This window comes from Amblyomma americanum, chromosome 7, assembly GCF_052857255.1.
Source record: "Amblyomma americanum isolate KBUSLIRL-KWMA chromosome 7, ASM5285725v1, whole genome shotgun sequence".
Classification (NCBI taxonomy): Eukaryota; Metazoa; Arthropoda; class Arachnida; order Ixodida; family Ixodidae; genus Amblyomma; species Amblyomma americanum.
In genome coordinates, this window is record NC_135503.1 from 159,957,207 (window position 1) to 159,969,454 (window position 12,248).

A 12,248-nucleotide genomic window follows, 5' to 3' on the forward strand; every position below is an offset into this window, starting at 1 on the left:
ATAAAAATTGTAATATAAATAAATCAGCGGTGGCAATTAGCAAAAATCGATTGGAAGATTGTTGGCTCAAAAGCAGAGAGGTGACATAAGGTTCGAAGTGCAGGAATGCGTATTTAAAGAAAATGGTGAATCCTAATAACTTACAGCAGATTTAAACAAAAATAGTGGGGAAAAAAGTTGAGCATGGTGGCAACTGCATCATCCCATTTCGAAGGGGACACTCCAACCTTCTATCCAACAGTCCATGTGGCGCCAAACATGGGCCATCGTTCCTGAAGTGAGCCGAAGGAGTTATCCATGAAATTCCCCTCTCGTGCGGCCGCTCCTATATAGGGCTAACTGGGCGCTGCGTTACCGAGCGGATGACGAAACACGAAAAAAACGTTGAGCAAGACAGAGCGGCCCAAATATTCCTAAGCATATAACGTCCTGCCCGTCACGCTCCTGTGAACCATGTTTCTCCGGTGTGCGAATTTTCTTAGAAAGCAGATACAAAAGCTCGGGAATTAATCGAAGCTTTTTTTTTTATTTTAAAGAAAGGAAGCATGTGTGTTAGCGACACGTCCATATCTTTCTATAAGGCTGAGAAATATTTTTTTCACCCGTGCGCTAGCATATAAACTTTGAAGATGATAGTATTCCTTTCATGTAAGGAGGTATATATGTGCGTGTTGCCTTCGAATAATTCAGTTGTGAGTAATGCTCCGTCCCGTCTTTCTGCCTTGTGTTGTGTCTTTTTGCGCGCCTGTAACCAAAAATGAACAGTTACCAACTTGCTCCACTAGACGTTCTTTTCCTCTTCGCTTGGCGTGCACGTAGCGCCATCAGGCGGCGACCACTAAAACCACTCCCTCCTCCTCCTCGCAATGCATGCAACTGCCCCAACAGATAGATGGAAATGTACAGCGCAAATAAAGACGGGGACACAAGGAAGACACATGGAACAAACGAGCGCTGACTTGCAAGTTTATTTCGAAACTCGGACCAGTATATATAGCTTAGAAACGAGGCAATTATCACACATATGGAGTACGTGGCCCATTAATATGTTGGCGCAAATATAACAGCCACTTACTAGTAACAGCAATAGCTGGCTTGGCCACACAGGACCCACCCAACCGGTCTATCATTTCAGCCTCTATTATCTCTCTAGTGAGTTGGCAACGATTTTTGGCGATAACAGAGCAATCTTGGTAAGCAGGCTGACGCACAAACTCTTCTTATGAATCGCTATCATTTTCATCTTTACCGTTTTTCTTACATGTCCTGCGGTGTGCGTCCAGAAACCGTCCTGGCCGTTCAGACACATTATTGCAATGTTCTCGGAGGTGTTCGTTCAAACATCTACCGCTGTGTCCTACATAGCTCTTCCCACACTTCAAAGGGTTGCTGTAGGCAATCGAATGCGTACATTCTAAGAACTTTGTTCGGTGCTTCTTTTTGCAGTTCCGATTCTTTGAATCACTGGGCCTGGACAGTCTGCACAATTCTTGCAGCTTATCGGGGGCAGAGAAAAGAACTTTTACGTTCCCCCATTCGCCGATCTTTTTTAGGCGATGAGACAGGCCATGAATGTACGGGATCATAGCAATCCGTTTTGTTGAAGGCAGTAGTGACGCACGAGTCTCTTTTGAGCACAGGCGCATAAGGCTTTCCGCGACACTGATCAAAACATGAGTAGGATAACCCGTGGCTCTGAGACTAAGGATCTGTTCACTGAAGCTAGCAGCCATTAGCTCCGGACTAAATTTACAAAGCGCATTTTTCAAGCATAACCCTACAATTCCCTTCTTTACCAGTTTGGAATGCGCGGAGCCGAATAGAAGCAGTGGCTTGTTAGCGCGTGGCTCGTACTTCCAGTAGATCTGTGCCTTACGAAATAAAAGCCTGATATCCAGAAATCGAATGCTGTCGTCAGACGGCATCTCAGGCGTTTATTCTAGAGGCGACAAGCCTGCACGTAAGAAGGTCAGTGTGTTAGTAGCTAGTACTTCAAAAGAGTCTGAACTGCAGTCAAGGAATATTAGAAAATCATCAACATAACTAAAAATGTTGGTTACTTTAAAATCTGGTAGGCAGCTACAAAGGGCTCTGTCAAGATGTGCTAAAAATAGATCACTAAGAACCGGGGAAATACTGAAGCCAATACAAATTATCTCCTTCTGCAGATATGGGTAGACTTCCAGTTGGATAAAAGTGGACCGAAGATAAAATCTAAGAAGTTCTAAGAAGCCACTAGTTGACATTCCAGTTTCGTTCATAAAAGCTCCGTTTCCGAATATATCAATACAGTCCTGGACACAAGAGCAAGCCTGACTGTGGCAACGAATAGAAAAGATCCTTTATGTCTACGGAGAACGCCCTGAGGTTCCTATGCGGTGAATAGCCGAGGTAATTCAAGACGGCCTCAGAGTTCTTGACTTGTAAAGGGTCTTCAATGAGTAACAGGTCGAGCTTTTTTGAAGAAACATGGCAATGGACTTTTACCAAGTGCCATCTTCTGAGACAATTGTCCTGAAAGTGGTGTCAACCTTATGTGTTATGACGCTAAAAAAGGCCTCAAGAAAATCACGACGACTTGCTTCTATACTCTTACTAACTTTTTCTAACTTCAGCTTAGTACAGAGCTGTTTTGCTTGAGTTTCAGCCTTTGACATAGCTAAGTTCTTGCAGGGATTAAAGGCATTCGAAACTGCTTCTAAGCCTTTCACCTTGAAAAACCAACACGTGAGACAGCATAGCAAAGCCCCTCCTTGTCAGCGGGTAGAACACACAGGGCGCGTTCTTTCAAAAAAGGACAAAACGAGCTTGACAGGTACCTTCGGGACAGGCTATTTGCAGTAATGCAACGCGTCCATGCCGTCCGACACACAGCGCAGGTACTCCTCTGCGGAGGCACACCGGGCCACCCGTCTGACCAAGGACGCAAGCTCAGGGGCTGAACTCTTCTCTTGGACCGCAAACTTTGGTCCCAGCGCGAGTACCTTCTGTACATCCTGAGGCAAGCCGATTTGTTCAAGGTCATGGACAGCACCAAGAGACGCTGAGCGCTTCTCAGGGAGGGCTCGCCGGAGCTGCCGAAGTTGATGTTGCCAGAAGTGTTCGGTGGTTTGGTCGACAAGGACGGTGAACTCTGGGAGCCGCCTTGCAGTTGTGGACGGGTCCCCAGCGGCACTGAGCTGCGTGGCAAGAAGCCTTCGGTGGAGACGAGCAAGGCGAAGTCATTCAGATCACTGAATTCTGCAGATCCGATCTCTGTGGTTGACAGAGGGCAGGAATCCTCCAAACAAGGCGCGAACGTCATCTGGCAGAATTTTGTTCCGAATGCAGAATGAAAGTGACCGGGCTTTGCAGACTGCGCTTGCGATGAAAGCCACAGTTGATCAAGGCACACGAGAAACACATAGAAAGAAGTCCAATGTAGAAGAAACATAGTTCACTAAGGTGGCAGTCTGGGCATGTTGGGGATTCATGATGCAAATGTACAGCGCAAGTAAAGACGAGAAAACTAGGAAGACACATGGAACACACGAGCGCTGACTTGCAACAGTTTATTTCGGAACTCGGACCAGTATTTACAGCTGAAAAACCAGGCAACTATCACGCATGCGCAGTACGTGACCCATTCATATGTTGGTGCAAATATAACAGCTCCTTACTAGTAAGAGGCATAGATAGCTTGGCCACGCCGGACCCACGCAATCGGTCTATCATTTAAGCCTCTATTATCTCTCGAGTGAGTTGGCAACGGTTTTTCGCGATAACGGAGCAATCCTGGTAAGCAGGCTGACACACAAACTCTTCAGCTCAATCCCTACCATTTTCATCTTTACCGTTTTTCATACATTTCCAGCAGAGTGCGTCCAGAAACCCTTCTCGCCATTCAGACACATTATTGCAATGTTCTCGGAGGTGGTCGTTCAAACGCTTTGTCCGACATAGCTCTTCCCACATTTCAAAGGGATGCTGTAGGTAATCGAATACGTACATTCTACGAACTTTGTTCGGTGCTTCTTATGATCGCCTAAAAAATGATCGGCGAACGGGGGGAACGTAAAAGTTATATTCTCTGCCCCCGATAAGCTGCAAAGATTATGCAGACTGTCCAGGCCCAGTGATTCAAAGAATCATAACTTCAAAAAGAAGCACCGAACAAAGTTCGTAGAATGTACGCATTCGATTGTCTACAGCATACCTTTTGAAATGTAGGTAGAGCTATGTTGGACAAAGCGGTATATGTTTGAAAGACCGCCTCCGAGAACATTGCAATAATGTGTCTGAACGGCGAGGAGGGTTTCTGGACGCACACTGCAGAAAATGTAAGAAAAACGGTAAAGATAAAAATGATAGCGATTCATAAGAAGAGTTTGTGTGTCAGCCTGCTTACTAAGATTGCTCTGTTATAGCCAAAAATCGTTACCAACTCACTAGAGAGATAATAGAGGCTGAAATGATAGACGGGTTGGGTGGGTCCTGCGTGGCCAAGCCATCTATTGCTCTTACTAGTAAGGAGCTGTTATATATGCGCCAACATAATGGGTCACCTACTGCGCATGTGTGATAATTGCCTGGTTTTTCAGCTATAAATACTGCTCCTGGTTTCGAAACACACTGTTGCAAGTCAACGCTCGTGTGTTCCATGCGTCTTCCTTCCTCGTCTTTATTTGCGCTGTACATTTCCATCATGATTCACCAATATGCCCAGACTGCCACCTTAGCCAACAGATAGCGCGCGACGGCAGCGCCTCCCGCTCATCTCGTTCGGACGCGGTGGGGCCGTGCAAAGCCACCTAGACTATTGCAGGCCTGTTCGCTGCTCCTTTCCACATTGGCCTAGGTCACACGAGTTGTCCGACCGCCAACGAGGGGCGAATTCTGTGCAACGCGGCGGAATGCACCGCAGGTGCGTCGTACCTGCAAGGGAGGAAACGCAGGTGGATCTTTCCACTCCCAGTGGTTAGGCCAGGCAGGGAACTTGCTGGCATTTCTCTTTTGTGGATTTTCTGTCTTCGAGGTGCAGGACATCAGACTGTTTTCGCTTGGCTTGTGCGCGTTGAAACTATGATGTAGTGCTCAAGAAACACACACTCATTTTACAACCGCCGCAACATAAGCCGATACTGTGTGTCTGGGCGCCAAGGCAATTGCGATGGTTACCACAAAGTTAGGGTGTTTGGTTTTCCCAAAAATGAAGCTGATGGAAAAGCCTGGATGAGAGCAGTTTTTGCAAACATTTTATGTCAATCATACATTCCAGGGTCAGTAACTGAAGTTACTGGACACCAAATAATCGAACATCAGCTACCGTATAGACTGAACAAAACGCTCTCCTTAAACATCCATCCCTATTTCCTTAGTGCTAAAAAATGGAAACTGCACTGCCTCGCATAAATTTCACTTTCTGATGCCAAATTTCTGTCATACATTTGCTTGTGTTTTTCCTTAACTCTTGTATTTTTGTGGCCATCGTTTTTCTTGCAGTTTGTGCTTCTGCATGTCACTTAACATCAATTTTTTTCTCGTTAGAAAACTACTGTTTAAAGGTGATTGTCTACATGATCTGTATAGCAACATGACAAAATTCCTTGTTCATTCTGTATGTCTTTAAAAGTTTTTTTTTCTCTTGAATAGGTTTCTTTTCAGTCTAACAAAACGCGGAACCGCTGCTGCCGCCATTGTCTGCAACGGGGGCGCGGTTCCCGTCAAGCCGACGATTTTTGTTGGCTTTTTCCGCGCTCCTAGCACTATGATGTGGTGCTGAATAAATTGAATTGAGGTTTAACCCTTTCTGATAGCACCAGCTTATGTACGGCAAAACGTGACACAAAACGTGACACCTTCTGTAAATTCTAAATTTGTAAAGTAGTGCTTTCGAAAGAACTGATTAGTATTATAATTAAGCTTCCTCATGCATGTATGCGCGCTCCATTTCCATGAGCAAGACTTCATCACCAAGCTCTCACACCATGATAAACACAAGGGAAGAACCATAGAGCCCAAGCGCGATCGTGCTCAACTTCAAAAGGACGCAGTGCCCCCGGTGTTCGGCCACTGCCCATCGTACCTTTCTTCACCTTCTTGTCGCGAGTCCCCAGCAAGAAAGAGAGCACGTCCGAAAAATGGCATCCAGGAAGCCATCGAAATTTAAGCACCGAGAGCAATAAAATGTTCATAAAGTCTTCGTGTTACTGTTCTGCACGATTTCGTTCATTTTGTTTATTTCTATGTGTAAAACGCCATCCGCTTTCGGAAATGACAAAAAAAAGCGTACGTCTTTTAAAAAGCAGTCAAATGCATGAGATGCAGCTAGATACTGCATCTCATGCATTCTACTGCCTGTCAAGAAGATAATGTCTTGGTTTTAATATCAGTTAATTGCGATGAAGAGCGGTAACTATTGCAGTGCTGTGCTTAGTCACAAATATTAACAAGAAACTACAAAAACGAAGCTCTCTTAGGTGCAGTACGAAGCGTATCGCTAGGGCCACGAAAGTAATTATAAATTATTATTATTATTATTATTAAATATATATTGCGAAATTATGCACGTGGTTAAAAAGCTGTTCTTTAATCGCAAACTCATGTTCAATTACTTATTACTTAAGCCGCTGTACCTCAGATAATAAATTAATGAGCTGAAAACTGCCGGCGAACTCTCACAGCCGCGAGCGGAGGACGGGCAACTAGCGTGACGTCATGGAGCAAGCGGAGAGGCCTTGAGTAATCTAGGTGGCTTTGGGCTGTTCGGGGACGCAGGAATCTCACGGTGAGCGGCCAACAACGCGGCGCACACCCAAGGCGCGCTCACTGCGACGGTTGCTGCTTGCTGCCCGTTCGTTCAGCGCGGAAGCTATGCCGGCGTTCGTGGAATCGGGTTTGTCCAGAATGATATGCCAACGAACTACTGTAGTTGAGTCCCGCGCGTTTCGGCGAGGCGCCTGGCAGCGCTTCTACGTGGTTTGCCGCTCCGCGCGTCCGTTTCACCGTACGTAGCATCAGCAGCATCAGGTTCACGCGGAGTCGAAGGCGCTGGCCGTGGCGAAAAATCCCGGAAGGATTAATAAATAAAAATGGTAGCAAGTTGGCCTAGGTAGGGAATCGAATGTAGGGATCTACGAATGTAGACAATGGCCTTCTGCATATATGGGAATTAATCCATTACCCTATCGCGTCCTACCCTCAAGGCGGAGCTGGAGTGCCTCTTCAAATTTTTTGGTTGAATTATTCACAATCGTGATACTGGCAAACAGTCTTACCCGCAATCATGCTTCTGAGGTGCATCCCGCAGATGTCTTACCATTCCTATTTTATTTTCTCAAGGTCAGACACTTTAGCAATCCTGATAACATCGGAACTCTCATTTTTTCTAGCAAGGATTTTCCCTCCAGAGCACCACACGAGCTTCCACCCTGCATATTTCTTCTTACCAATTTTCGCTCCCAGAATCCTTTTGTTCAAAATGTAGTGCCTTCTTTTTCAAGCTTGCGCTGAGTGTTTGTAATAGGCCATCTTCGAAATGTTTTTCATCAATCGCCCTTTTCATCGCAAAGCGGCATATACTGTCTACCGCATAATTGTGCGGGGTACAACAACAAAAGTTACTAGTTCCGCAGAAACGTGTAGTCAGATTGATTGAAAGCATACCACGGCATACCCATGTGTTTATGCGTTTACGTACTTCAAGCAATATGGTATTTTATGCGTTAATTTTCACCCGTTCAAATTATTATGCACGTAAAAACGCAGTTAAAAAATAATGAACACATGGTGCAAGCGTTTAATCTTGATCAGTACACACCAGTGCATAATACACGATGTCACTTGCCCTGGCTGCAGCCTTTTTGCCGCACCTCATATGGTAAATTGTATTTATCCAGTAACACAGCGCATTACCTTTGCATGCAGGCAGGAAATAGCATATGTTTAGAAAAAATCTCCCGCAGTCAGTTACTGTCCGTGTGGTGCATTGTAATTTATGTTGTTTTTATTTTTATGCATGCCCACTTTCTTTTGTTGTGTGCGCGGTTTTCTTTGAGAAGGACATTATGTTGTACTGAGGTCTGCTGCACGCGAACAGACTGCTGCCGATGTGCACCTGGGGCACTGCATGCTACTGCGAGCTGTCTTAGAGAGCTTTTTGGCCAGGGTCCCCTCTTCTCACTGTAACGTGTGTTAGAGAAATAAACTTTCAATATCATATTATATTGTTATGCCCTGTCGTCCTTGGGTAATGCCTGAAAGGGCTGTTGGAGCAAATAAGTGAGAAAACAGAGAGCGATTATAAGGAGCCCCCTTTCTCCTCGCACTTCCCCAAGCTGCTACGCGAAGTGCCTTAGGTGCTCCGTGGTTTTTCGCAAACAGGTGTAACTGAGCCCACTCTTCGGAGGAGAAACTCGCTTGCGCTTCTTCCCCCGTTGGCGCCCTTAACAAACCACGTGGCGGGGCTAGTTGGCGGCGCATGTTTTCTCGCAATGCAATCCACCAGCGCTGCATTTCGAGGCAGCAGGACATGAAGGACGACGCGGTGAACGCGCCCTTCTCCGCTGCAGAGCACGAGTCGGTGCGCGAGGCCTGCGTGGTGGGTGTCCCGGACGCGCGCCTGGGCGAGGAGTTGTGCGCCTGGGTACGCCTGACGCCCGGCGCCGCCGCTGTCAGCGTCGAGCAGCTGCGCGAGCACTGCCGCCGAAAGGTGAGATACGTCTCTGCCTCCGCGTGGCTTGTGCAAGCACAGTCTTCGGCACCACTGAAGGCTTTGAAAGGCTGGCTTCTCCCCTCACAGCTTGACGCCGGGTGCCTTGAATGGCAGGCCCGAAAACTAAACGCCGACATTTTTGTGTGTTTCACGCTAGGATCGAGTAAACACAGGGCGGCGTGCTCTTCGAAACACCAGTGAGTCCAATGCGGTCGCTCTGGTAGGCAACGTGGCAGACCACGCGAAGCACCTTTTCCAGATCCCTAGGCACCCAGGTCATTTCGCTTCGATGCGCGATTGTACCAGACACACTGGCCCTGCAAAGAGCGCACCCGCGCCTTCCCGTGTCGCCTCTGACTGTGAAGAAATTTGTGCGTATGTATATACTACATTTCGCACATAGATCACGGCGTCAAGGACTGTCTCTATGGAGTTTTCAGCACTACAGAGGACTTCCTCGGGGCACAGCCTAGGAGAATCGTGCCTGTTTCAGTTTCGCCTTTGCTCGTCGGTAGTGGCGACCTGGTGTCAGTCAGCCTTTCCTTGCTGGCGGTGTAGAGTATTAAACGAGAGACAACGAACGAATGGCTGTTTGGCGTGTGAAAACAGCTGGCGCATAAAAGTGAATCGCTGGACGCGCACTTTGGAGAGAACTGTCATCAATGATGTCGACGCTAGAAACTTGCACAATCGGTGAAAACAGAACTTTAGGCGCAGATTTCTATATGTAGCACTGCATGTAAGCAAGACTCGACGACTGCCATGCTGCTTGCTCAGAAAACAAGCTAGAGACATTCGTGCTGTCCGATGAGTTTTAACTGAAAGAGCTGCCCTCGTTTTGAGCGATTTTGTGCTCATAAATTTTCTGACCACGTGCTACGTTACACGCGAATAACGAATACAGGTTACTAATAGTATTCAAACGTTCACTTCATCGCAAAAATTAAAAACCAAGATTTGTGCTTTTCAAAATAAACATGACTGTGCTACAGCTCTGCTTAAAAGCAGTTGCTGGGCGAGTTGGTACTTCATGCTTACATTCACAGCGCAAAGACGAACACGGACACTGCTCTCGTGTCCGTGTTCGTCTTTGCGCTGTGAATGTAAGCTTCAGCTCTGATTAACCCTAGTTGAATTGCGGAAAGTTCGTTTCCTCGACACGTCGTGTACGCAGCGTCTCATTCCCACGCTCTCGAGAACTCAAACCGGTCTCTTCCGCAGTTGAAGAGTCACTCCGGGACGTGGCACGACTTCTTCTAGCCGCATCTTCGTTACAACGCTTCTCGAGTCGTGCGGCGCGTTCTTCTGGCGTCTCTTGAGCGCGTTGTCTCTTCCTCGCTTCGTTCTGCCGTTGTTACGTCTCTTTCGCGCTCTCCATAAGGACTACAATACACTGAGGCGAAGTGCATATATATATATATATATATATATATATATATATATATATATATATATATATATATATATATATATATATATATATATATATATACCAAAAATTGAAGAAACATAACAGGATTTAATTCACGACGTTTCGGCTGGAGGACCAGCCTTTTTCGAGTGTAGTACAGCGTTTGAAACACGCAGTTTTTATAGAGAATGCGCGAGGTACAAAGTTTTCAAGTCTAGAGCAAAGCACGAGTTCAGAACACTAGGGGGGGGGGGGGAGGGAAGAGACCAGGAAGAACATTTTTTTTTAAAACAAAGGAAGAGAGAGAATCGGTGACAATCTAAGAAGGTGTCTCCTAACCTGAAAGCAGGTGTTCCCGAGGGGCCGAATTTTTTTTAGTAACAAAAGAATAATAAGATTCTTTCCCACCACCTCAGGGCTGCCTTGAAAAGGCCCTCGAGGTGTCGCTCCTCTCAGCATTTTGGTGAAAAGCGTGAAGGGCTCGACCCCTGTACAAACAGGAAGCTACATTCCAGAGAAACTGGCAGGGGGGGAGGAGGGGGAGTAAAGAGGAATGCAAACGAGGCCTCTAATAAAGAAAAAAAGACGAAAAAAAGAAAAAAGAAAGTAGTCGAAAAAGGAAAGAAGAGCCATTGTACAAGGCTTGGTAATATGCATTCAGAGAAGGGTGGTGGCAACACGAGAGAATAGAAAATAGGACATTTAAAAAAAAAGAAGAAAAGGGGGGGGGGATTCTTTTCCACCACCTCAGGGCTGCTTTGGAAATGGGTGAATGGCGCATTTTAGTGACAAGCGTGAAGGGCTTGACCCCTCTACATGCAGAAGGCAACATTCCAGAGGAACTGGTAGGGGGGGGAAGGGAGGGGGGGTAAAGAGGAATGCCAACGAGGCCTCTAAAAAAAGAAGAGAAAAAACAAAAACACAAAGACAAAAACAATAAGAAAAAGAAAGGAAATTAGGGGGAAAAGCAAAGAAGAGCCATTGTACAAGACTTGGAAGTATTCATTCAGACAAGGGTTGTGGCAACACGAGTGAAATCAAATAATACAAGTTCCTCATCAATCCTTAGAAGGGCACTCCGTACACACGCATACAGATACAGACAAAAGACAGGGCTAAGAATAAATCCAACCCCAGAAACGAACTACAATGAGTCGGAAGTACAATCTACCGCAAGACAAATGACCATTCAGAGTAAACAATTCATCAATGTATGAAGCGAAGACCGATATGACAGCAAAAAAATGAGGGGGCATAACAGCAAATGGGTGACAATATAATACAATGCGTGACAATACAGGATTAGAATAATAATAAAAAGTGAAGGAAAATAGCAGTAAATGTGGGACAATGCAGTGAAAAAACTGGGGACAATGCAAGTGAAAAAAGGAAAACACGTCGGAAGCTATGCTTGTTATGCATGCTGCCGCCCGTTCTATCAGTCTGGGATAATTATTTTTGATTGTCTGAGATCATTATTATTCTAGGAGTCTGAGATAACTATTTCTTACATCTATTGAGTGTGTAAGCATGATAGCCGGCCTACTGTTTCGTTAATGCCGCTCGAGACTGTTAAATTTGTGAATCAGGTGCGATTCACAGCTCTCGCGGTCATAATTTGTTTTGAACCCCGATTGGAGTACAATAGCTGCGAAGTTATCGAATGGGTGCCCAAGGTTGTTGATGTGTTTTGAAAGTGGGAGATTTGGCTGTGTCCGCACATGTGATCTGTGGTTGTTGATGCGAATTCTGAACGGTGTAACGGTCTGCCCTACGTACTGAGTTTTACAGGTGCCACATTCCAGTAGGTAAACAACATTAGCGCTGTCGCATGAAAAGTTACCTTTTATCTTAAATGAGAAGGATGACGCTGTGCTTTTAGCAATGGTTGTTGTTGTCATCATCGGACAGAGTTTGCACCTAGGTTTATTGCATGGCGCGGATCCTCTGAAGCTACGGTTGCCGATTGTAGACGATGTTATCATATCCCGGATGTTCCTTGCGCGCCTATACACAACACGTGGGGGATCAGGGATAACTTCTTTCATCATTTCTTTAAGAGATTTAATAATCTAAGTATTATTATCCCACCGATAAGCATAACACATTAAAAAAAATTAACGTTCCCCTATGCACCTTGGTTTC

General features: G+C 45.8%; 1 protein-coding gene across 8 annotated transcripts in view; it reads left to right on the forward strand.

Annotated features, from left to right (window-relative positions):
* Positions 1-12,248, forward strand: part of LOC144096722 (medium-chain acyl-CoA ligase ACSF2, mitochondrial-like) — an 841,787-nt gene that overhangs the window by 779,120 nt on the left and 50,419 nt on the right. For all 8 annotated transcript variants that reach the window (XM_077629569.1, XM_077629571.1, XM_077629570.1 and 5 more), the window contains one exon: positions 8,550-8,689. In XM_077629569.1, the coding sequence (XP_077485695.1) occupies positions 8,550-8,689 (140 nt within the window). The remainder of the gene's footprint in view (positions 1-8,549; positions 8,690-12,248) is intronic.